Consider the following 26,100-nt stretch of genomic DNA (forward strand, 5'->3'; position numbering starts at 1 on the left):
ATTTGGCAATCCCCCCAAACCCCTACTAGGTCTTATTCTTTGGGGAGGTCTTATTTTAGGGGAAACACAGTATAACCCCTTTACTTGAGCAACTCCACTGGCTGCTGACCAATTCCTAGACAGAATTAAAAGTGCTGACTATGAAAACATCTATATCTCTATAGGCGCCAAGCAATGTTTTAAATTAGTCAATGAAGCTCAACAAAAACAAAATCTTGGTGTCTTGGTTTTTAGGTTTGTTCCTGGGGTTATCTGGGGTCCTGGTTCAAAAAATCACATTGGGTAGACCACATCAGCTTCAGTTTCTTAGATATGGTTGAATTTATAATGAAAATTTTTGTATCATAAATCTGTGCTTCTGGTATGAAATAAGTATATTTTCATGTAGTACACTTTTCTTTAATGTTTAATATGCTTACTTCATCCTTTAAAGATATTATTTTAAACACTACCTTAAAATACCTGGTTTTTCTATGAGCAAGCATAGTGAAGAGTGGTATATGACATATATGCTGTATCTCACGAACTAGAGCTGATAGGGGAAAACTGGTGCCATTTTTGGAATCAGCAAGTCAAATAAACCCAGAAACAGATCAGTGTGATTTGTTATAGTCACAGACCATCATCAAAGAAGAAGGCCATTTTTACTATGTGGTATGGGGCATAAAATACAATAAAACAATAACTTTGTAAATGATGATGATGCAGATCTTGATACTGTTCCAAAACCCAGGTGGTGCTTCAAGAGCAATGTGGGAAGGCTATCTCACAGTCCCATCATTATTATTGGAAAGCTGTTTTAACTGTGTTTTCCATTTGTTTGTTTGTAATGTATCCTTGAATCCTACATGGGAACAAACATGGAGTGTGTATTTGGTGGATTAATTAGCCAATATAACTCAATGCATTGTAGCCATTTTGTGAATCATATTAATTCTTTTTCTGCAGTTTGGCGTGAAAGAGATTATCACTACTGTCTTGGTTGTGACCGGGTTGACCCATACAACAACTGTGTGCGAAGGCCACACAGATGTAAAGCCAAGAAGGCATCAGAATATTGCTTCAGTCGGATAGTGAGCATGCGTAAGTGCTAAAGAGAACACATATGGCGGGATGGAATTTCTAACTGGTTCTCTGGTAGTGATATATAGGATTAATGTATCTATATATTCTATACATAGTAAAGGTAAAGGTTTCCCCTGACGTTAAGTCCAGTCACATCCGACTCTGGGGGTTGGTGCTCATCTCCATTTCAAAGCCAAAGAGCCGGCGTTGTCCATAGACATCTCCAGGTCATGTGGCCGGCATGACTGCATGGAGCATCGTTACCTTCCTGCTGGAGCGGTACCTATTGATCTACTCGCATTTGCATGTTTTTGAACTGCTAGGTTGGCAGGAGCTGGGGCTAACAGCGAGCACTCATTCCGCTCCCGGGATTTGAACCTGGGACCTTTCGGTCTGCAAGTTCAGTAGCTCAGTGCTTTAACACACTGTGCCACCAGGGGCCCCAATTCTATACATATGGAATGCCAAAAGAGCAGCTTAAAAACAATCAGGAAAATAGTATATCTGCAATAGTCTGAATTCCTGTGGCATGAGATCTGGTGTAAATTAAGGCATGGGCTTGCTGTGTGTTTTCCGGGCTGTATGGCCATGTTTCAGAAGCATTCTCTCCTCATGGTTCGCCCACATCTATGGCAGGCATCCTCAGAGGTTGTGAGGTCTGTTGGAAACTAGGCAAGTGGGGTTTATATATATGTGGAATAATGTCTAGGGTGGGAGAAAGAATTATTTGAGGCAAGTGTGAATGTTGCAATTAGCCAGCTTGATTAGCATAAAGCAGACAAGAGTTCTGTCTCCCACCCTGGATCTATAAACCCCACTTGCCTAGTTTCCAAAAGATCTGACAATATCCAAGGATGTCTACCATAGATGTGGGTGAAACGTCAGGAGAGAATGCTTCTAGAACATGGCCATATAGCCCAGAAAACTCATAGCAACCAAGAAATTATTTATTTGTTCTTTTTTTAAAACATCGTAGTAACCTTTTTTTTTGTATTAGATGATAGTGGAAGAAGCCAATAATATAAGATGTTTAAAGAAGTAGATAGAGTCTCACTTATCCAACACTCGGTTATCCAACATTCTGGATTATCCAATGCATTTTTGTAGTCAATGTTTTCAAAACATCATGATATTTTGGTGCTAAATTCATAAATACAGTAATTACAACATAACATTACTGCATATTGAACTACTTTTTCTGTCAAATTTGTTGTATAACATGATGTTTTGGTGCTTAATTTCTAAAATCATAATCTAATTTGATGTTTAATAGGCTTTTCCTTAATCTCTCCTTATTATCCAACATATTTGCTTATCCAATGTTCTGCCGGCCCGTTTATGTTGGATAAGTGAGACTCTAGTGTATATTTGTGTTGTGTTAGTATAATATTTTATTTTGTACTGCTCTTTGTAAGAGCTTAGGGTAACATATTTTTAATACATCTGTGGTTATTAAGTTATGGCCAAAGCTATTCTTAATGATCTATATCTATCCCCCCCACTCTATTTCTTAAATCTTATCCATATATGTGTGTGTGTGTGTGTGTAAAAAGATTTATTCTAAGAAAGAGATAAACAGGGGTAATATGCAATTGTGCCTTTATATGTTGGCAACAGGTTTCTAGCCATAGTTTGTGAGTTAAATCTCAAAGGTGTTAATGAACATGTCAATTAAATGTATGACCAACACTAGGGCTGCTCAGAAAAGATGATCCATGGATGGTTCTGGGTCATGAGCAATCAATTGCCTTTCTGTAAGGAGTTCCCAGAAATAAAGAAATTGTTGGAGTCAATGGGCATAAATATAGTACACCACTGGAGAAATCCCACTGTATAGATAACAGGGCTATGTTTGTGCATATATATATTTATTTATTACAGTCGATGACCAGCACCTCCGGTGCCCTAGGGGATAAAAGCCTTGTGTCTTGAAGGTTGGGTTGCTGACCTGAAGGCTGCCAGGTTCGAATCCCACCAGGGAGAGTGCGGATGAGCTCCCTCTATCAGCTCCAGCTCCATGCGGGGACATGAGAGAAGCCTCCCACAAGGATGGTAAAACATCAAAACATCTGGGCATCCCCTGGGCAACGTCCTTGCAGACGGCCAATTCTCTCACTCCAGAAGCAACTTCGGTTGCTCCTGACACGAAAAAAAAACCCCCAAAAATGTACAAGCATCAAAATAGTATAGAAACATATACATTTAGGTATTAAGAAACATTTTATAAATACAGTTTTAGAAAGTTTACCAGGGAGATCTGTAAGATTTTATGGTGATTATCTTTTAGTGGACCAAGACCCCAAAATTACTGTCAAAAGTTGCTAGCTTTTGTGCAGCAGCAATAGCTTGTCGGCGCAAGATGTTGTCACAGTCTTAGAAAGTTTTAATATTTATTTCAGTATTTATCTTTGTCATCTTAGGATATAAATGTTTAACAGTAGAGTCTCACTTATCCAATGTTCTGGATTATCCAACGCATTTTTGTAATCAATATTTTCAATATATTGTGATATTTTGGTGCTAAATTCGTAAATACAGTAATTACTGCATAGCATTACTGTATATTGAACTACTTTTTTCTGTCAAATTTGTTGTCTAACATGATGTTTTGGTGCTTAATTTGTAAAATCATAACCTAATTTGATGTTTAATAGGTTTTTCCTTATTATCCAACATATTCGCTTATCCAACGTTCTGCTGGCCCGTTTATGTTGGATAAGTGAGACTCTACTGTACTGGGTTTTAACTTTGTACTGGGTTTCTTAATACCTAAATGTATATGTTTCTATTCTGTTCTGATGCTTGTACATTTTTTTGTGCTGGTCATCGACTGTAATAAATCTATATATATAAAAGGGTAATGAAACTTCGGCCTAGGACAAAACAACAAAACTACACATCCCAGAAACACTAAACTTGGCAGCACAACCCCTCATCCATGCCTCTATGTTCATACAACAAAAAGGAAAGAAAAATAAAGTCCTAATTAGAGGGAGAGGAATAATTGTTTTTATCCAACCAACACCACCACACTAAGCCACAGCAACACGTGGCCGGGCACAGCTAGTAAATATATATGTTTGTGCATGTACATTCATGTGAGCTGTACTTCATGTTTGGCCATGGAAATTCATCTCCACTTAATTCTTCTCCTCTTTGTTTCTTTTGTCATACCTTTGCAGAAGGAGTTCTTCTCTATGTGGATCGTGGCTGTATTTCTAATTGTATCCATATACAGAATGACGATCGGTATAAGAACTTCACCTGGTGCTGCAACAAAAGAGACAACTGCAATCAGGATAATGTCTGGCCTGTTAATATCCAGCCAGAGGTGTTAGAGTTGTCATAACCTTCTGTGCACCCCTAATCTCACCTTGTCCCTACATAGGGTCAAGTGAATATTTTGTTTCAGTTGATTTCTGATTAGAATTTAACCAGCTGTATGATTTTTCCATATCTGTGATGAAAAGCATTGAGACATATGTAGAAAAATGAAATGTAGGTGGATACCCCCTTGGGGTAGGGAAAGGTAGGGTATAAATAAGGTAAATAAATAATAAATAAATTAAAGATTGACCACTTTACCAACCCTGAATAATTTCTTTGTTTTTTTTAAGAGTCTGGCATTGAATTAAACAATTGAAGTAAACACATCAGTGCAAAACTAAGCATTATGGCATCTTCTCTTTTCTGGGATGTTTCTAATCTTTAACAAAGTACATAGTGTTTATCTGACTGTTTAGTTGGAATCTCTTTTCCTATAGTTTACTCCATGTCTTAACTGACATCTTGTAGTAGACATCTGTGGATACATACAGTAGAGTCTCACTTATCCAACATTCGCTTATCCAATGTTCTGGATTATCCAACGCATTTTTGTAGTCAATGTTTTCAATACATCGTGATATTTTGGTGCTAAATTTCTAAATACAGTAATTACTACGTAGCATTACATCATATTGAACTACTTTTGCTGTCAAATTTGTTGTATAACATGATGTTTTGGTGCTTAATTTGTAAAATCATAACCTAAATTGATGTTTAATAGGCTTCTCCTTAATCTCTCCTTATTATCCAACATATTCGCTTATCCAACGTTCTGCCGGCCCATTTATGTTGGATAAGTGAGACTCTACTGTATCTGTTTCTGTGTTTTGTTTTTGTTTTGTTTTTTAAATTTTATTTATGTGCTTTTTAGAAAGGAATACAACGAAAGTGGTGGAACAAAATAATTTAGTAAAGTAGGAAAAGATAGAGAAAAAAGAGGGAGGGTGTAGGGCAAAAAAGAGGTGAGATTTTTTTTAAAAAATGGAAAAAGTGTAAAGTTTCCATGACTTCCATCCTTATCTGTATTGAAACTAGTCCGTCGGGGAATCTTCCCCGGTGTTTCTCTTATTTCTTTTATTCATTGTTATCGAAGCTTCCCTATATTCTGTATTTATTCTTGTTTCTGTGTTTAATAGATGAGAAATGAAATGAAAAGTAAAATTAGGTATTGTAATAGCTTCTCATTTTAAATATCAGTGCCAAATATCAAGGGTGGCTGAAGGCAATATGTACCTGTCTCTAAAACTGGCATTTCTGTGTCTGACATTAACTTAAAAATGCCTGATGGAAAGTTATCTTGGTTATACACCTACTGTCACTATCCTTCAGGTACATGAAAAACCTGTTCCAGCTGTCCTACATTCTGAGGATGAATAACTTTCTAATTATAAACTCATTGGTCCAGACTTCAAAATAAGCCCTCCAAGCCAATTCTTCCCACTTTGGAGTGTGGGATGTTTGTGTCCTCTCACGAGCCTCTGATTTTAACTTTGAATCCCTTCGCGTCCCTCTTTCCTATGGTCAGAAGAAGGAAGCTAACCATGAACAAAGTTGTAGCAGTAAGCTTCCTAACTTTGCTCTCCTTTGATACAGGTAAGTTCCAGAGGCAAAAAGGGGAAAGAAAAGTCCATAGAGAAAAGGGCCTTTAATATTTTTTTTCCACAATCGCTCCACAGTTATGCTCCATCTCCTGATCTGACCCCAAAAACTATCTGAAGGAACACACAACAACAGCAACAACAAACAAGGTCTTAGGTCTAATGTAGATTATGAAAACTACCATACAGAATGCTAGCCATTCTTTTGAACAAACCTGTTGTTTCATGAAAAAAAAAAGTATTTTGCACAAAATGATTATTTTCTGTTCAAAGACATTTGAAGATCTAGATCAGTGGTTTTCAACCTGTGGGTTCTCAGATGTTTTTGGCCTACAGCTCCCAGAAATCCCAGCCAGTTTACCAGCTGTTAGTGTTTCTGGGAGTTGAAGGCCAAAACGTCAGGGGACCCACAGGTTGAGAACCATTGCTCTAGACCAGGGGTCCTCAAACTTTTAAAGCAGAGGGCCGGTCCACAATCCTTCAGACTGTCGAGGAGCCAAATTATCATTTGAAAAAAAAAATGAACAAATTCTTATGTACACTGCACATGTCTTATTTGTAGTGCAAAATAACAACAACAATGAAAGAACAATACAATATTTAAAAATGAAAGCAATTTTAACCAACATAAACCTATCAGGATTTCAATGGGAAGTGTGGGCCTGCTTCTGGCTAATGAGATAATCAAGTGAATTAGGATTGTTTTTGTTGTGTGGCTTCAAGTCATTTCAGACTTTGGGTGAGCCTAGTCTAAAATTATTTATTTATTCATTTACTACATTTATTTACTACATTTATATCCCACCCTTCTCACCCCAAAGGGGACTCAGAGCAGCTGTATGTACATACAGTATATTATACTAGCTGTGCCCGGCCACGCGTTGCTGTTGCGAAGTATGGTGGTTTGGGAAATAAATTATTGAGGAATTGGTGGTAGTTAAGGTAAAGGGTCCCCTGGGCTGAGTGGGTTGGTAGGAGACCAAGTGAGCGGAGCTTAGCCTTCTAACTGGCAGCAATTGGATAAAAACAATTATTCCTCTCCCTCTAATTAGGACTTTATTTTTCTTTTCTTTTTGTTGTATCAACCTAGAGGCATGGATGAGGGGTTGTGATGTCAATTTTCGAGGTTGTGGGGTGTTTAGTTTAGTTGTTTTGTCCGCTGCCGTGATGCCATCACTCTTTTATATATATAGATTATTAGCATAGCACAATATTCACATTATATATTACTATATTGAACTATACCACTATACTGTAATATTATATGTAATATATAACATATAATTACTATTATTATATGGCATTATTTGTAGTATTATATTGTATAACATGGTAATATTATTATATTACAATATACAATATAATACTAATAATACAATATAATAATATTAATTATATATTATATTTTACATGTAATATTACTAATAATATTACAATATATTGATACAGTACAATATAGTAATTTATTGCCAGTATTGTACTATGCTAATAATATAATATTGTATGTAAATTTAATTTGTAAGCCTCTCTGAGTCCCCTTCGGGGTGAGAAGGGCGGCATATAAATGTAGCAAATAAATAAATAAATAAATAAATGATCAATATTATATGTATATACAATATTTTATATTATAAAACTGAGGGCGGGGGCCAGGTAAATGACCTTGGAGGGCCACATCTGGCCCCCGGGCCTTAGTTTGGGGACCCCTGCTCTAGATAGTGTTGAGGAAGCATAACTACTCCACATGTGAACTTCTGTGCCTATCTCCGCACACCTCCAGCAACTGCTAAGGCCTATGGCTATTAAATAGACAAAGATGGGGAAGGGAGAGGGAGGGAGGAAGGTGACTGGGCAATAAGGATGGTTTTGTCTCACTCTGCAAGTTGATACAGGGAGAGGCACAAGAGCAATGATGACATGATTCCTCTCACTCTCACTCCAGAAAACTATATTGGATTTTAAAAAAATCTCCAGTGCATTCCATGGACACTTGGAGTAATGGCCCATGGGGGTTGGCTGATGCTTGGGATGGCAGTTTGCTACAGAATTCTCTCTAACTGACAAGATTTCCAAAAGTTAGATTGCTCTTCTGGTTTTAATGGACATGGTCTCAACATTGGGGTTGTTTGTAACAATGAATTCAAGAATGGCAGTTCCCTCTTATTCTTCCACACCTTCTCCAGGGAGGGACAAAAGTACTTCAAGAAAGCACCAAAGTAACAAGAAGACACTGAAGAAGTAAATAAGACCCATAGCTCCCTTCTTCCACTTGCATGAAATATTTTCAAATAAATAGATGGATTAATTCTTCCCTATACTCCGAATTCACATGGAGATCTAGCTCGACAAGCAGTTTTGCAGTTAGGCATGGCTGTTGCCCATTCGTTTTTCCGGTAAATTTTTATTAATAATAAATTTAAAGATAAAAATAAAAAAAATACATGGAAAGTGGGAGAACAATATGGGTGGAGAGAAAGAAAGAAAGAAAAATGAAGAAAAAAATGAAAATAAGAACAAAGAGAAAAAAAGGGGGGGGGGAAGGTATGTGGGAGGGGTTGACTTCTATCTATTCCTTGGTGTTTGTATTGTGACTTTCTGTATTTTAGTATTTTATAGTCCAAACCATCTTTGTCTCTAATATTTTCTTGTTGTTCTTATAATTTCAAATTATAAGCTCAATTTTGAGTTGATTAAAATATTCTTTTACCGTGTCCCAGTTCGTTTGTTTTTTCGGTAATCCTTGGTTCGGAGAGAGCCAGTAAGTTAATTTATCCATATTCATTATTTCTAGGACTTTATTTTGCCATTCTTCTCTTTTCGGTATTTCTTTTGATCTCCACTTCTTCGCATATGTTATTCTGGCTGCTATTGTCAGGTGGTTAAATAGAATCTCTTTGTCTTTGTCTTTATCCAAATCCAACATTCCTAGCAAGAAATATTCTGACTCCTTTTTAATGTTAGTCTTTAATATTTTTTGTATTTCTCCGTGTATATCTTTCCAAAAATTTTTTAGCTTTTGGACAGGTCCACCATGTATGAAAAAAAGGTACCTACCTGTTGTTCACATTTCCAACATTGGTTGGAGACATTTTTGTAAAATTTTGAAATTTTTTGTGGTGTAATATACCATCTATATATCATTTTATACCAGTTCTCTCTTAAGTCGAATGCATATGTGTATTTGATTCTCTGATTCCAAATCTTTTCCCATTTTCCAATTTTATTGGGTGTCTAATAAAATGGGCTGTTGCCCATTCTTTTGCACCCCAATTATTCATGTGTTCAATGTTTTCTTTTTCAGTCAGAATGCTTACCTGCTTGGCCTGCAAAAAGGTTGTAGAAGATAATAGTTGCCTCCATAACGAAAGAAGCTGCAAATCTGGAGGGTTTGATTTCTGCTACAGTAGAGTGATTGCCAAAGGTGAGCCCAGGAAACACCTATTCCTCTTGGAGAGCACAAAATAGAATAGAATAGAATAGCTTTATTGTCATTGTGCTATTGCACCGCAAAATTAAATATCTCTCCCAGCACACATCACAAAACAATGCACTCATCACACCCCAACCACCAGCACATAGCCCCCAATGCCACATCAGTGCAAAACCATGGAGTTCAACATAGCCAGGGCTTTAGGGTAAAAGCTATCTCTGTACCGTCTTCCAGACGGCAATAATTCAAAAATACAGTAGAGTCTCACTTATCCAACACTCGCTTATCCAACGTTCTGGATTATCCAACGCATTTTTGTAGTCAATGTTTTCAATATATCGTGATATTTTGGTGCTAAATTCATAAATACAGTAATTACTACATAGCATTACTACGTGTTGAACTACTTTTTCTACCAAATTTGTTGTCTAACATGATGTTTTGGTGCTTCATTTGTAAAATCATGACCTAATTTGATGTTTAATAGGCTTTTCCTTAATGCCTCCTTATTATCCAACATATTCGCTTATCCAACATTCTGCCGGCCCGTTTATGTTGGATAAGTGAGACTCTACTGTAATATGAGAATAATCTGAGCTTTCTCAAGTCTGAAGGAAGGAAAGTTCTTTTTGAAAATCATCTTGTCTGCTGGGGATTCCATGGTACATTTTCTCCATTCTCGGTATTTTTTTCAGGAACCAATATTGAAAATGTGGATCGGGGTTGCACTAAAGTGTGTCGTATCCTGAAGAAGAGCAAAATTAATTTTGAAGAGCATATGATATGCTGTGTGCGAGACTACTGCAACATTCACAACTTCTGGACTGATAAATTGTTTTCTAAAAAACAAATGGATTGATTTTCACTTAAATATTGAACTAATAAGATCGGATCTTTTGTCCTATACTTTTAGTGAGTAAGTCTTATCTACAAAAATTCAAATGAAACTGTTGCATGTCTAGAGACTCAGTTGTTAATGTGCAAGAACCTATGTCACTATGAGGATCACTGCTGGAAAGGTTTTCTGAGAAAGTTATTGTACTGCCGGTTGCAAAAAGAAGTCTGTTCTTCCTATCATCTGCCAGATGATTTTGGACTGTACCTCCAGATGGCTATGGATGCACCCTTATAACTGCACTCTTTCCTATGCTGGATAGAAGGGATCAAACTTGTAGTCTGCAATCATTTGGAGGGCTACACATTATGGACTCCTGGAATATATGATCTCTTAAGTCAGGCCGCTGATCCATCTACTCCAGGAATGCCAACTCACAGCCAGGAAACAGGTCTGATCCCTCCTATAAGGGTTGCAATCTATGAGGTCCTTTGTTTCTTTTTCCTCATCTCAACTCTACCAAGTATAATAGGAAGCATGGTGCATCCATGGAGTGTGTGGCTTCTCCCATTGAAGGAATGCCAACACAGGAAGCCTCCTGTGTTGCCAGGGAGGTGGCGGCGGCATGCCGGTTCTGCCCTCCTTCACCCACAGAGCCAGAACAACGTCATGTGATTGGAGCAGGCCGGCTCCATGGGTGACCAGGGCTAGATTGGTGGTTGCTGCTGAATCTAGCCCAATATTTTTTTTTCTTGTCAGGAGCAACTTAAGAAACTGTAAGTCGCTTCTGGTGTGAGAGAATTGGCCATCTGCAAGGACGTTGCCCAGGGGATGTCAGAGTAATTTACGCAGCGCAGCAGCAGTTGGATGGAGTCAGTGGAACGCAGCATGAAGAGACATAAGAGACGATTGTAAAACTATATACAAGCTTTACTGAAAGCAGTAATAAAGACAAACAGACTTGCAGACAATAGACACAGGACTTGACTCTCAGCAGACAGCACTCGACTCAACACAGAACAGAACTGATCTGATGCAATCAGCAATGCACACATACTTGTGTCTGGACACTCCCTGGTTCCAGCCACACATCAAGGACATCACAGCTTCTTAGTAATTAACTCTTTACAGACTATGTTTACACTCTGGATGATGCAATCAGTATGCAATACAGGCAAGACACATATTTCATTTAAACACTACCAATACACAAATCCCACATTAACAGGGGACGCCAGGATGTTTTGATGTTTTTACCATCCTTGTGGGAGGTTTCTCTCATGTCCCCGCATGGAGCTGGAGATGACAGAGGGAGCTTATCCGCGCTCTCCCCGAGTGGGATTCGAACCTGGCAGCTTTCAGATCAGCAACCCAACCTTCAAGTCACAAGGCTTTAATCTGCTACGCCACCGGGGGCCCCATATGATGAGACAGAATTCACTGGAAAACTGTTGGTTCACTTAAAGTGTGAAATAACTAGTCCTGAGTTAAAAGAGATAGCAACAAGTAGTAAATTTAAGAAACAGAAACATTGGATATTTATAGTAAACTAGCTGTGCCCAGCCACACATTGCTGTGGCTTTTTTAGGTGGTTCCGTGTCTTAGAGGGGGGGAATCCTTTGTTGGGAGGTGTTAGGTGGCCCTGATTGTTTCCTGGACGGAATTCTTTTCTTTTCAGAGTGTTGTTCTTTATTTTGTGTTTTGAGATGAAAGAGTGATGAGTACCGAATGGGTTTGGACCTTCAAAGAGTGGGTGTTTCCCTGTTTGGGGGGGGGGGATCCTTTGTTGAGCGTAAGAACATAGAGACGTGGATGAGGGGTTGTGTTGTCAATTTTCTACGTTGGGGGGGGGGGGCTTTAGTTTTGTTGTTTTGCCCGGTGGAGCGATACCATTATCCTTTTATATATATAGATTAAGACTGGTCACTTTAAAAATTGATTAGTATTATGCATTGCCAAATAGGGCTGTGCACAGATCCGTTTTTCAAATTGGGCTCTGGCTGATTCAGCAGGGGGGTTTCGCCCAATTGCACACCCCTATTGTCAAACACCTCACACTGATGTCATTGTCAGGTCTCTAGCCTTCTCTTTGGGCCTTCTTATGATTTTAGTGGCTGCTTACGCAGTCCTCAAAAGAGGAATTGCAACACAGGAAAAAGAAGGAAAGCAGAGAGCAGAGACTGGCATAACAATTGCACATGGGGAATACACACACACTGTATATAGGATTGAAAATTATAAATTGGAACCCTCATTACAATGGAAACATACCCGCACTTAGGAGATTTGTAAAAGTGAGTCTGCAGGGAGATAAATATTGTTCTTGGAGAAAAATAATCAGCTATTAAGTGGCCTGTGATAGGGACAGTCTATGGCCATTGGTTTTCCAGATCCCTTGGTGCTACAGGGGGAAAAAACTGACCTGAACCCCCAACCCACGAATCTCAGACCAGGGTTTGATTTTGTCTCTTTAATGCAGATGAGTAACATTTTAAAACCTTGTACATCAGAACTTGAATGATAAGTCTAGGTTGAGTGGGAGAACCTGGGAAGTTATTAATGGAAAACAGTTCTCTCATCTCAGTTTCCCCGTATCTCTTGCCCCTATCAAGCACACAAGAGACCTGCCAAAAGCAAATTATCACTTTGATCTTCTACATCCTCACGGTCGAGAAGGCTTTAAAAATAAACTAATTGTGTCAGGAAATAACATAAAATGCACTATTTCCCCCATCATTCTGTACAGCAAGGCTGTTATATTGTTTCCTCTGTTTTTCTCCTTCCGTGTGGCCCTCTTGCATTCCTTCCTGCTGATTCTTGGAAGAGAATAACTCGGAGATGAGCAAAGTTCTTGCAATAGGACTATTAACCCTACTCTGTATCAATGCAGGTGAGTCTCAGAAAAAGTTTTGTCGAATCAAATGGTGCAGAGAAGATCTCTTATTACTAAAAGCAGTCATGTTATACACAATAGACCTTTGACTGTATTTGTTTTAACTTTCATGAGTTAGATGGGACATAAGTTAACTTCCATAAGTTAAATCGGGTATTTTGATTGTGCTTTTCCTGCATAGCAGGGGGTTGGACTAGATGGCCCGTGTGGTTTCTTCCAACTCTATTATTCTATTATTCTAATAGAAATTTCATTGAGTCCCTGACTTGAGGGAAAAAATGGGATATAAATAAATGAATGCTGAGACATTTCATGGTAGTGATAGCTGGCATGTTGTATACATTCTCCAACCAATTTGACCCCCTAAAAGCCCAGACAGTTCAACTGAGATAGAAGTTCTGTGGTGCTGGTGCAAAGACACTGAAGGATAATATGTGCAGCCCCCCTACCAGTAAGCAAAGATGTGATGTTAAAATGTTACATTTTTCTATATATTTTCAACAGTTCTGTTAGCATAAGAATTCAATGATGGCTGTTGGCTTCAATGTCATAAGGCTTCTTACGCCCAAGGCAGCTGGAGCACTGAAAACCAACACAAAGACCAATAACAATATAATATCTTTATTAAAGCAATTAAAGTTCCAAAAGGAAATAAGCAGCAAAGTTGTAGAAGCAATTGACCTTTCAGGAAAGATCAGTTTTTGTCCAATAAGTATGAGTCTTATATCCAGTATTAGAGTTCAAAATCCAGAAATCAAAACACACTCAAACTCCGCCTGAGTTTTGAGTGGGGAAAAGAGCAAGTAGCAAGAAGAGTTCTCTCAAATAAATGTCCAAAAACAGGATTTCAGGGCAAGGCAGGAACTAGATGTTCTGTATCTGAAACGCAGTCCAAACTTGGCAAGGAGGTAGACTGGCGCCCGGTCTACTCAAGAGTAAGCGCACGGTCAGGCTGCTCGGAAACCAGGAGCTGGAGACGATGATGTTTCTCAGTGAGATGTAAAGTTGTCACCGCAAAGGCAAGTTCTCAACACAACACTTTTATTGAAGTTCATAAGCTCCCTCAAACCAGGTGCCTAACTCCCTAAAACTTCCCAAGAGAACTGAGCTTGTTACAGTTATTACACCAGGTGTCTAACTCCCCAATTCTTCCCAAGAGAACTGGGCTTAACCATAGTCACCACGCTCCGCTAATCTGGCGCTTCTATGGAGAATCTGTCTGTTTGATCTGCCTGTATTTACAAAGGCCCTACGATCAAACGCTATGTTTTCCGGAGAATCTGGGAGAGCCGGCATTGTTTCAAGGACATTCTTAATTGGCTCTGGCTCGGAAATGTCAACATGAGGCATCTGGAAGGGTGTCGAATCTGGCTGGCTTGAGAGAAAACCCAAATCTTCTTCATCCGGGTCCAGAAAGGGCACAGGGTCCAGGGTCAAAGGTGCCCTAGGCATCACACGGCTCTTAGTTTTAGTTTTACTTTTATCATAATTCCCCAAAATGCACAACCTGGTGCCCCAAATAATTCAATAATTTGGATAGTTTGTTCAAAATCTTGCTGAAAATACTAACCACCTGACTGACATTAGACCCTTAAGCCACCAGTGGAAGACTCAGATCAAAATTTCTACCATCACTAGGTGAACTCAGTAGGACAATCCTCTTGCTGAAGCAATAAGTAGAAATAAGGTAAAAGTAAAAGTTTTCCCCTGACATTAAGTCTAGTCATGTCTGACTCTGGGGGTTGATGCTCATCTCCATTTCTAAGCCGAAGAGCCAGCATTGTACGTAGATGCCTCCAAGGTCATGTGGAGCACATGACTGCATGGAGCACCATTACCTTCCCACTGAAGCGGAACCTATTGATCTACTCACATTGGCATGTTTTCGAACTACAGTGGAGTCTCACTTATCCAAGGTCGGCAGAACCTTGGATAAGCGAATATCTTGGATAATAAGGAGGGATTAAGGAAAAGCCTATTAAACATCAAATTAAGTTATGATTTTACAAATTAAGCACCCAAACATCATTGACAGAAAAAGTAGTTCAATCCGCAGTAATGTTATGTTGTAATTACTGTATTTACAAATTTAGCACCAAAATATCATGATATATTGAAAACATGGAATACAAAAATGCCTTGGATAATCCAGAACCTTGGATAAGCGAGTCTTGGATAAGCGAGACTCTACTGTACTAGGTTGGCAGAAGCTGGGGCTAATAGCAGGGGCTCACTCCACTCCCCAGATTCGAACCACCAACCTTTTGATCAGTAAGTTCAGTAGCACAGTGGTTTAACCCGCTGCGCCACCGGTCATAAAAGAAACACAATAAAATCATCAAAATCACCATCATCATGTGCTGCTATTCCTTCCTTCCTTCCTTCCTTCCTTGAAGAAACCAGTTTTGGGTTTATGATATGCTATAGGGTATTTTACAAGTTTGTTGTATGTTATTTTCCCTGTTTGTATTTGTTAATTTCCTTTCTGTTCGCTCTACACTGTGCTTCATCCTTCCTGAATTCTTGGTTCATCTGGGAATTAATGAAACTCAGTTGGATATTAGAGTCTGCCCATTGTACTGCATGTTTCTGTATGTTTATTTGTTTAGTGCAATTACATATCTCTCAAATGCCTTGATTTGGCAGGCACTTGCCAAGTTACTGTATATACTCGAATATAAGCCAACTCAAATATGCCGAGGCACCTAATTTTACCACAAAAAAACTGGGAAAACATTGACTCTAGTATAAGCTGAGGGTGGGAAATTTCAGAAATAAAAATAGATACCAAAAATTACATTAATTGAGGCATCAGTAGGTTAAATGTTTTTGAATATTTACATCAAGCTCTAATTTAAGATAAGACTAACTCTGATTAAATCATTATTCTCATCTTCTTCAGTGTAAATGTGCTTATGTATCCTTTTAATAATAATAGAGTAAAATAATTCATGTAATAATAATAATAAATACAGGAAAATAATACATGTAATAATAAATAGAGTAGAATAATAAATGTAATAATAATAATAAGATCAGAGTGAAATAATAAATGTATTATTATTAATAATAAAAAATGTAATAGTAGCAACAATAATAGAGCAGAATAATAAATGTAATAATACCAATAATAATAGAGAAAAATAATAAATGTACCATATATTCTCGAATATAAGCTGACCCAAATATAAGCCAACCAGGATCCTCACCCGAGTATAAGCCAAGGCGGGCTTTTTTAGTCCTAAAAAAAGGGCTGAAAAACTAGGCTTATACTCGAGTATATACACTAATTCTCTGTTGTCCCATTATTCCAGCTACTATTAAAATGTACCAATCTCTCTCTCTCCTTACCTGTGAAACATGGGAGGGCATGTTGTTACTGCCCTCTTTCTTTCTTTCTTTCTTTCTTTCTTTCTCAAAGAACTTTCTTTAAACAAGCCTTGGTACTTTGCTTTTTCATCTTTTTGTTCCAGTTGAAGCTGTCACATGCCTCCGCTGTATGCAGATACGTATTGATAATACCTGCGCACATAAGGAAGGAACATGTGAATCAGGAAACTTCAAGTCCTGTTACACTAAAGTGCTAATTATAAGTAAGTCCCTCAGTAAGAACTAAAGTCATGAGACAATATCGAAGAAGATTTTTGTAGTACAGCACTGCTTGCACAACTTTTAAAGGTATATTCACCAGTAGAATGGAAAATGCAGAAATCTGATTGATCAACCTTACTAAAGTAGAACCATTGCATCAATTAAATTTCTCAATTCAACTGCTAATTGAATGGGTCTACTTCAACTGAGACTAAACTATAAGTCACCAACCATTGTAATTTTCAGTGTCTGTGGTAGAATCAGTGAAACTAAAGATTTGTCAACTTTTTTGGTAAAAAGGCTCTTGTGTGACCCAAGAATGCAAATTTGATAGTTTCCCCAACATTCACATTTTTAAAGCACATTTTTCCCTCCCCTACCCTGTTTCCCAAAAGATAAGACATCCCCGGAAAATAAGACCTAGTAGAGGTTTTGCTGAATTGCTAAATATAAGGCCTCCCCCGCAAGTAAGACCTAGCAAAGTTTTTGTTTGGAAGCATGCCTGGTGCCTGCCAAACAGAACACCAGAGCATGGTAAATGTACGAGGGCTATCCAGAAAGTAGGCTACGTTTTGGATTTTAAAAAGATCAAAGTATAGGATAAATCATTTACCATATGCAGCTGAAAGACACATCCCAAAACTACAATCTCATGTAATCCCCATTTAAATTTAGCCACGTTTCTTATAGATAAATGAGTTTGAAAAGTACTGCACCAGTAAATTTGCCGCCTCTGTCCTCCGTTTCCAACAATGGGGGCGTGTCTGGCAGCGTGGCGTTTTGGCTACGCTGCAGGAAGGGAGAAGGGGGAAGAACTGACGACACTGGTGCAGTACTTTTCAAACTCATTTATCTATAAGAAATGTGACTAAATTTAAATAGGGATTACATGAGATTGTAGTTTTGGGATGTGTCTTTCAGCTGCATATGGTAAATGATTTATCCTATACTTTGATCTTTTTAAAATCCAAAACGTAGCCTACTTTCTGGATAGCCCTCGTACATACCAGTTGTACATGGAAATAATGGTAGTAACAAGAAATTCTTGATAGGATTCACAGTTTGTCTAGTTATGTTGGTTTGTGATGACAACTACTGTATAGTATATAATAAATGTTCATTTTTTTTGTTCAACAATAAATGCGAATTCTTCTTCATTGAAAAATAAGACATCCCCTGAAAATAAGACCTAGCACATCTTTGGGAGCAAAAATTAATATAAGACACTGTCATATTTTCGGGGAAACACGGTAGTGTAACAAATAAAGTCACATAGCCTGCAAATCAGAAAAGCAGTAAATGCCATAATCTAAAGCATTTTGTAGAAATCATACTTCAACCTGGACTTGCTCATGGATCGGAATATCCTGAATGATGTCATTGAAAAAACCTGCAGAAAGTGTGGAAATCTGGTGGACGCATCAAACCAACAGGAAAACATTATATTGAATTGAGTAGAATAGCATCTCAGCATCTCTGGTCATTAGATGCAAATGTATACATTGCACTTCATAACAGGTTGATGCTGTAAATGGAGTAGATAGAATTGGAGGGTGACTTGTCAACTGTAGATTTGGGGGAATTCATGGTGCATTTTTGCTCTTTGTTTTCCAGAAGAGGGAGTAATACGGCTCTCCAGAGGCTGTGCATCAAGGTGCATTGATAGGACAAGGAGAACTTATAACACCGAATTGCGCACGCTGTGCTGTAACACACAATTTTGCAATAATCTTAACGTCTGGAGCATGTAAAGCAGAATAAAATATGCAGCAATGTCTTTACAACATACCTATAGCAAAGATTAATATGGCTCAAAGATTAATAAAGTATATTGAGAATGAGCTTGGAAGATCAACTGATTTTTTCCCCTGAGTTATACTACCCTGTTTCCCTGAAAATAAGACATCCCCGAAAAATAAGACCTAGTAGAAGTTTTGCTGAATTGCTAAATATAAGCCCTCCCCCGAAAGTAAGACCTAGCAGTTTTTGTTTGGAAGCATGCTCAGCGCCTGCCAAACAGAACACCAGAGCATGCAGGATTGATAAATGTACATACCAGTTGTACATGGAAATAATGGTAGTAACAAGAAATTCTTGATAGGATTCACAGTTTGTCTGGTTATGCTGGTTTGTGATGACAACTACTGTACAGTATATAATAAATGTTCATTTTTTTGTTCAACAATAAATGTGAATTCTTCTTCATGGAAAAATAAGACATCCCCTGAAAATAAGACCTAGCACATCTTTGGGAGCAAAAATTAATATAAGACACTGTCTTATTTTTGGGGAAACACGGTATAGCCCCTTCCAGCCACTCCTATACTCATCAAATAAGATACCCTGTCCCGAGAGACCAATGGATCTGGATGGATTCCTGATGACTTGTGGAGACTTTCCTGTCACTTCAGCAGGGGATTTAGTTGAAACTCTGGAATAGGGAACTGGCTAGAACAGTGGACACAATAACTCCTGAGTGTCCCCTCTTACAGAGTGGAGCCAAGCCAGGCCCCTGTTTTCCAGGGAGTTGGTAGTGATGAAGTGAGTGAGATTATGTGTTGCCAAAGGCTTTCATGGATGGGATCACAAGGTTGTTGTATGTCTTCCGGGCTGTATAGCCATGTTCCAAAAGTATTCTCTCCTGACGTTTCACCTACATCTATGGCAGGCAACCTCAGAGGTTGTGAGGTATGGAGGAATCAATCAGGGGCAGCTAAAGACTCTGAACAAAGGATTCCCCCAGGCCAAGTTGCAAGGCTGGGAAGGCCATCTAATGCTAACAAAGGTGATTAATTACAACATTCACACTGGCCTCCAACAGACAAGAGTTCTTCCCTCCACCCAGGAACTTCCACAGATATATAAACCTTCCTTGCTTAGTTTCTCCATACCTCACAACCTCTGAGGATGCCTGCCATAGATGTGGGTGAAACGTCAGGAGAGAATACTTCTGGAACATGGCCATACAGCCCGGAAAACATATAACACCCTGAGTGAGATTAGTCTCCATCTAGAGACTAGCCAACTTATTACATTGAGAAATTTCCCACTCATAGGACACTTCAACCCCTTTTCAAGCATGGAGAGGTACTGAGCTCATCACATGAGTTAAACTACTTCCAACTATCATGCATAGCCCTCCATGATTGAGAAGAGGCAGAAGTGTCTTGAAAGGAAGAAACTCCAGCAATCGACCTCATCACATTGAGTTGTGTTCCCCTCGTAGGACACTTCAACCTCTTTTCTAACATGGAGAAGCATGGAGCGCATCACAAGTTCCAGGGTTGAAAAGAGGTTGAAATGTCCTGAAAGGAGGAAACTCTGAACATGGGTCAGCAATTGTGTTCAGAGCTCCCACCTCTTATTATACTTTACCCCCATGTTTACAACCGAAGAGCAGGTGGGGTGGGAACCATTATTTATTTATTTATTTATTTACAGTATTTATATTCCGCCCTTCTCACCCTGAAGGGGACTCAGGGCGGATCACATTATGTACATATAGGGCAAACATTCAATGGCCATAAACACATTGAACGAGACAGAGACAGACAGACACAGAAGCAATTTAACCTTCTCCTGAGGGGATGTTCGATTCTGGCCACAGGGGGGAGCAACTGCTTCATCATCCACTGTGATGGCACTTCCTCATTCCAATGTTGTAAATTAGTTAAACTTGCCTTCCCACTTTTACAAGTGGTACCTTATTTCCTACTTGATAGATTCAACTATCTTTCGGGTTGCTAGGTCAACAACGAGCAGGGGCTATATTTTATTTTTAATTGACGGGTGCTCACCCTGCCATGGGCTGGCCTCGAACTCATGACCTCATGGTCAGAGTGATTTATTGCAGCAGCTGTTTACCAGTCTGCGCCACAGCCTGGAACCATCAAAAGTTTCCCATCCTATTCCATTGCCCAGTCATCATCAGTCTCTTGTATCATATGGAGTTTGATACAGAAAAATATGATATCATGGAAACCAATGGTTTTAACCTAATCATTGTTTTTTGTATTCTTTGTTGTTTGGTGCAGAACAATAGAATCCCATGGAAAGCAATAGTTTTAACCTGGATCAACATCTCTTGTATTCTGTGGTTTTTACTCCTACTTCCTTTCTCACCCCGAGTTTTAACCTAGTGTTCATGTGGCCCGCCCTTGGTTTTATTGTTCTTTTGATCTTGTTTAATGTAGTGTATATTTTCTTTTATTGTTGTTGTTTTATTGTTTATGTGCTATGATTTGTTGTTCTATTATATTCTGTTATATTGTATTATTCTGGGCATGGCCCCATGTAAGCCGCCCCGAGTCCCCGTTGGGGAGATGGTGGCGGGGTATAAATAAAGATTATTATTATTATTATTATTATTATTATTATTATTATTATTATTATTCTATGGGGCTTGGGGCAGAAGGATAGGATCCCATGGAGGAAAGTGGTTTTAAACTGGTGTCAGTTTCCTTTTAAGTGTAAGAGGCTTCGGTCAAGGCAAGGGATCTCTTGATTTTTGGATACTGTTGTTTCTCCTGATTTTAAAAAAAGTAATACTGACCTTGTGATGAATGTAAAAGATGAATGTATTGCCAGCTCTCAAGTTTCCACGTATTAGTGTGATGTTGAAGCTGAAATCGAAGCGGGACCGGTGACAATATAAGAGGGGTGATTCTCTACTCTTACGACCTCACAACTCACTGGGGACTCCATATTGTATACATTAGAGGTGGGCAAAATGCAGGTTTCCAGATGTTATCGAACAGAAATTCTTCTCAACTCTAGCCAGCAAAGTCAATGGGAGTTGTAGTTCAAAACCCTATGAACCTATGAAATAGCCTAGCAAAACAAGGACGTCCTCCACCACGAATACTGTTGATAATGTTGCTGATTCTCAGTTATCCAGGTTGTGGCGCAGGCTGTTGAGCAGCTGCAATAAATCACTCTGACCATGAGGTCATGAGTTCGAGGCCAGCCCGTGGCGGAGTGAGCACCCGTCAATTAAAAATTAAAAATAGCCCCTGCTCGTTGCTGACCTGGCAACCTGAAAGATAGTTGCATCTATCAAGTAGGAAATAAGGTACCACTTATAAAAAAAAGTGGGGAGGCAAGTTTAACTAATTTACGACCTGGAATGAGGAAGTGCCATCAGAGTTGATGATGAAGCAGCTGCTCCCCCCGTGGCCAGAATCGAACATCCCCTCAGGAGAAGGTTAAATTGCCTCTGCGTCTGTCTGTCTGTCTGTTGTCTCTGTCTCGGTTCAATGTGTTTATGGGCATTGAATGTTTGCCCTATGTGTGTATAATGTGATCCGCCCTGAGTCCCCTTCGGGGTGAGAAGGGCGGAATATAAATACTGCAAATAAATAAATAAATAAATTATCAAGAGCCTTTTAGCCTTCCTCATTTCTATAATTGCTGAAATGACATCTATTCTAACTCCCAGATTATCCCCTGTACCTGACAAATTTGTCATAAGAATTGACAAATGCACATGAATTTATGTTTCATGACATTATTACAGTGGTATCTCGTATCTGGCAAAATGTTGTATTCAGGGCACTCTCAGTGTTCAGATCACAGGCTGCCACTGCTTCATTGCCAACAAGGTTCTAATAATAACCTTTCTGATCTCCAGGATGAAAATTAAATCTTCCCACTCCATTCTTCTAATCCAGAGTAGGAAGACTGGGGCTTAGAACAGATGTCATTTCAGCAGTTATAGGTTCATATTTGATATTGTAGTCCTGTGTTACACTTTCTTGCATTCTTTAGAAGAAGAGAACCAAACATGAACACTATTCTGGTGACGGGTTACTTCATTCTGCTCTACATCAATATAGGTAAGTCTCAGAAACAAGAAGAAGTAAGCATTGCAGAAGAGAATTCTTAGAGCAGGACAGTAGAGTCTCACTTATCCAAGACTCGCTTATCCAACGTTCTGGATTATCCAACGCATTTTTGTAGTCAATGTTTTCAATACATTGTGATATTTTGGTGCTAAATTCATAAATACAGTAATTACTGCATAGCATTACTGTGTATTGAACTACTTTTTCTGTCAAATTTGTTGTATAACATGATGTTTTGGTGCTTAATTTGTAAAATCATAACCTAATTTGATGTTTAATAGGCTTCTCCTTAATCTCTCCTTGTTATCCAACATATTTGCTTATCCAACGTTCTGCCGGCCCGTTTATGTTGGATAAGTGAGACTCTGCTGTACATTTATTATTTCAGTCTGATCTTATTATTATTATTGCATTGATTATTTTATTATATTTATTATTACATGTATTATTTTCCTGTATTTTTTATTATTATTATTATTATTATTATTATTATTATTACATGTATTCTTTTACTCTATTGTTATTAAAAGGATACATAAGCACATTTACACCGAGGAAAATGAGAATAATGATTTGATCAGAGTTGGACAGTCTTATCTTAAATTTGAGCTTTATGTAAATACAGTGGAGTCTCATTTATCCAACGTTCTGGATTATCCAACGCATTTTTGTAGTCAATGTTTTCAAAACATCGTGATATGTATTTTCAAAACATATTCGCTTATCCAACATTCTGCCGGCCCATTTATGTTGGGTAAGTGAGACTCTACTGTACTTCATAGTAAATCTAAACAGTCCTACAAACTAAAATAGGGTGGACCAACAAGAAAATGTAATTAGCAGTTTTGCAAAAATCGTAAGTGTAAGATGGACAGCTGAGCTAGAGGGATACATAAGAGAAGTGACTAATATTTATCAAGTGTATGGGAAATTGCTGTGTGTTTGCACTGGAGGTCAAACAGCATAGTCAAAAAGTTATAGTGACTTCATGAATTCCATCAGGTTTTCTTAGACAAGGAACACTCTGGGGTGGTTTTACCAGGCCCTTTCTTTGAAATATAGCACCCAGCACCTGGTCTTTGTTGGTGGTCTTCCATCAAAGTACTAACCAAAGCTGACCCTTCTTCTATCTAACAGGTTGTTAAAGGATTTTGAATTTACATCTGAAGTTCTGCAAATTCGCGAGAGACCACACTCTGCATAATACTTGGCCGTCACTCATTTGGGTTGCAGCCCAATAATTTCAGTTTACTTTAATCCATTGTTCCCATCTTTATAATAAAAAATTCTTGGATAAAATAGCGGGATAGGTATTCTGCAAAAAGAGTGATAAGCATAATGATATTAAGATTGTTTTATAGTGTCTTATCGATGAAGAAATTGGCATACAGACCAGAAAGAATCCTGAAGCAATCCTGCACAAGGTCACACTAACTGTGTTGTATTCCAGCGTTTGTAATGAACCAGTTATAATGCCTTCCATCACATCAGTGATAAAGAGATTTGTAAGGAAGCTGACGATGCAACAAGAGAACATTTATTTATTTATTTATTTATTTATTTACAGTATTTATATTCCGCCCTTCTCACCCCGAAGGGGACTCAGGGCAGATCACATTACACATATAGGCAAACATTCAATGCCTTTTAACATAGAACAAAGACAAATAAACATAGGCTCCGAGTGGGCCTCGAACTCATGACCTCCTGGTCAGAGTGATTCATTGCAGTGATTCATTGCAGCTGCTCTCCAGCCTGCGCCACAGCCCGGGCCCCTTTGAGTCCCTTTGGGGAAATAGGGTGGGTTACAAATAAAGATGATGATGATGATGATGATGATGATGATGATGATTATTATTATTATTATTACTGCCCATCCACATCAGGAGCCCCAGATGCTGCAGTGGGTTAAACCCTTGTGCCGGCAGGACTGATGACTTGAAGGTTGGGTTGCTGATCTGAAGGTTGCCAGTTCGAATCCAACACGGGGAGAGTGCGGATGAGCTCCCTCTATGAGCTCCAGCTCCTTGTGGGACATGAGAGAAGCCTCCCACAAGGATGGTAAAAACATCCAAACAGCCAGGCGTCCCCTGGGCAATGTACTTGCAGACAGCCAATTCTCTCACACCAGAAGCGACTTGCAGTTTCTCAAGTCACTCCTGACACGAAAAAAAGCCTCTGAAGAAAACTTTTCACGTGTCCTTCCTCAGCCTGCCTGTGACTATTGTGAGACCAATTATTTTTTTAACAGGTGGAATATCTCCCATTATTTTTCTTCGTAGTTGGTGCACTGCGCTGCAATTATTGTTCCAAAGTCAAAACTGACAACACTTGTCAGTACAAGGAAACTATTTGCAATACAGGAGTAATGAATTACTGCTACACCAAAATAGTTTCTGCAGGTGAGTTCACCAGAAACATCCATTCTTGCTAGGTGATAGGGAAGATGAATGATCTGTCATTGCATGCTCTTAATCAGGCATGGGCCAACTTTGGCCCTGCGAGTGTTTTGGACTCCAACTCCCACCATTCCTAACAGCCTCAGGCCTTTCCCTTTCCCCCCTCAGCCGCTTAAGCAAGAATTAGAATGTAATGCTTCTGTAAGGTCTGTGGCAGTTCACTTATCTATATATATAAATGAGTGATGGCATCACGGCGACCCACAAAACAACAAAACTAAACACCCCACAACCTCGAAAATTGACGAAACAACCCATCATCCACGCCTCTAGGTTGATACAACAAAAAGAAAAGAAAAATAAAGTCCTAATTAGAGGGAGAGGAATAATTGTTTTTATCCAATTGCTGCCAGTTAGAAGGCTAAGCTCCGCCCACTTGGTCTCCTAGCAACCCACTCAGCCCAGGGCGCAGGCAGAGTTAGGCCTCACTTAGGCCTCTTCCACACTGCCTATAAAATACAGATTATCAGATTTTAACTGGATTAGATGGCAGTGTAGACTCAAGGCCCTTCCACACAGCTATATAACCCATTTATAATCTGATATTATCTGCTTTAACTGGATTATCTGGACTCCACACCTTTACCCTTTACCTTAACTACCACCAATTCCTCAATACTTTATATCCCATACCACCATACTTCGCCGCAGCAATGCGTGGCCGGGCACAGCTAGTGAAGATATAAATTCCTGATGGAGTTTTGATCATATATTGATGTAATATTAACTATAAGGGCATGAAAGTGCCAGAAGAATAACAAGGAATGAGGATGTCTGGATGTGGTTGGGTAGGATCCATAGTAGATGTAACCATATGCAGTTGATAGACAATTATTGGAAACAGAAGAAATAGACAAAAGTATAATTCATTTTCCCCCTTCCTTTCCTGCATTTTCACAGCATTTTCTATTAAAAAGGTCAGTCGGGGATGCAGTTCTGTCTGTCGTTCCATCAGTGCCAAGAAAAAAATGTTTCAAAAGCAAATGCTCTGCTGTATTAAAGACCGCTGCAACAATCACACTATCTGGCCAAAAGAGAAATAAACTAAACAAACTTCTG

At 38.8% G+C, this 26,100-nt stretch overlaps 3 protein-coding genes across 4 annotated transcripts; all 3 read left to right on the plus strand.

Annotated features, from left to right (window-relative positions):
• The first annotated feature begins 4,815 nt into the window (after positions 1 to 4,815).
• LOC134293549 (toxin 3FTx-Lei1-like) lies at positions 4,816 to 10,381 on the plus strand. Its single transcript, XM_062961455.1, has 3 exons — positions 4,816 to 5,985; positions 9,292 to 9,411; positions 10,116 to 10,381. Exons 1-3 carry the CDS (start codon positions 5,847 to 5,849, stop codon positions 10,277 to 10,279), a joined length of 423 nt encoding a protein of 140 aa, XP_062817525.1. The 5' UTR covers positions 4,816 to 5,846; the 3' UTR covers positions 10,280 to 10,381.
• A 1,723-nt stretch (positions 10,382 to 12,104) lies between these two features.
• acrv1 (acrosomal vesicle protein 1) lies at positions 12,105 to 18,580 on the plus strand. Its single transcript, XM_062961373.1, has 3 exons — positions 12,105 to 13,145; positions 16,622 to 16,741; positions 18,354 to 18,580. Exons 1-3 carry the CDS (start codon positions 13,094 to 13,096, stop codon positions 18,488 to 18,490), a joined length of 309 nt encoding a protein of 102 aa, XP_062817443.1. The 5' UTR covers positions 12,105 to 13,093; the 3' UTR covers positions 18,491 to 18,580.
• A 3,330-nt stretch (positions 18,581 to 21,910) lies between these two features.
• LOC134293499 (prostate stem cell antigen-like) lies at positions 21,911 to 26,100 on the plus strand. Of its 2 annotated transcripts, none has more exons than XR_010000442.1 (3): positions 21,911 to 22,573; positions 24,834 to 24,984; positions 25,942 to 26,100. XR_010000442.1 is itself a non-coding variant. In XM_062961218.1 (3 exons), the coding sequence occupies exons 1-3, from the start codon at positions 22,522 to 22,524 to the stop codon at positions 26,082 to 26,084; spliced, it is 315 nt and encodes a 104-aa protein (XP_062817288.1). In that variant the 5' UTR covers positions 22,320 to 22,521; the 3' UTR covers positions 26,085 to 26,100. The 2 variants fall into 2 exon arrangements, 1 of the variants encoding a protein (XP_062817288.1); XM_062961218.1 differs by having other exon boundaries at positions 22,320 to 22,573; positions 24,865 to 24,984.

This window comes from Anolis carolinensis, unplaced genomic scaffold, assembly GCF_035594765.1.
Source record: "Anolis carolinensis isolate JA03-04 unplaced genomic scaffold, rAnoCar3.1.pri scaffold_8, whole genome shotgun sequence".
In the NCBI taxonomy this organism is placed as follows: Eukaryota; Metazoa; Chordata; class Lepidosauria; order Squamata; family Dactyloidae; genus Anolis; species Anolis carolinensis.

What these genes read in the sequence shown, in the direction of transcription:
- LOC134293549 (XM_062961455.1), top strand. Translation starts at nt 5,847, where the DNA reads ATGTTTGTGTCCTCTCACGAGCCTCTGATTTTAACTTTGAATCCCTTC. An exon ending in TTTGCTCTCCTTTGATACAG is followed by an intron (nt 5,986 to 9,291) that starts GTAAGTTCCAGA and finishes TTTCTTTTTCAG; the next exon opens with TCAGAATGCTTACCTGCTTG. An exon ending in CAGTAGAGTGATTGCCAAAG is followed by an intron (nt 9,412 to 10,115) that starts GTGAGCCCAGGA and finishes TATTTTTTTCAG; the next exon opens with GAACCAATATTGAAAATGTG.
- acrv1 (XM_062961373.1), top strand. Translation starts at nt 13,094, where the DNA reads ATGAGCAAAGTTCTTGCAATAGGACTATTAACCCTACTCTGTATCAAT. An exon ending in CCTACTCTGTATCAATGCAG is followed by an intron (nt 13,146 to 16,621) that starts GTGAGTCTCAGA and finishes TTTTTGTTCCAG; the next exon opens with TTGAAGCTGTCACATGCCTC. An exon ending in CACTAAAGTGCTAATTATAA is followed by an intron (nt 16,742 to 18,353) that starts GTAAGTCCCTCA and finishes TTTGTTTTCCAG; the next exon opens with AAGAGGGAGTAATACGGCTC.
- LOC134293499 (XM_062961218.1), top strand. Translation starts at nt 22,522, where the DNA reads ATGAACACTATTCTGGTGACGGGTTACTTCATTCTGCTCTACATCAAT. An exon ending in TCTGCTCTACATCAATATAG is followed by an intron (nt 22,574 to 24,864) that starts GTAAGTCTCAGA and finishes TTTTCTTCGTAG; the next exon opens with TTGGTGCACTGCGCTGCAAT. An exon ending in CACCAAAATAGTTTCTGCAG is followed by an intron (nt 24,985 to 25,941) that starts GTGAGTTCACCA and finishes GCATTTTCACAG; the next exon opens with CATTTTCTATTAAAAAGGTC.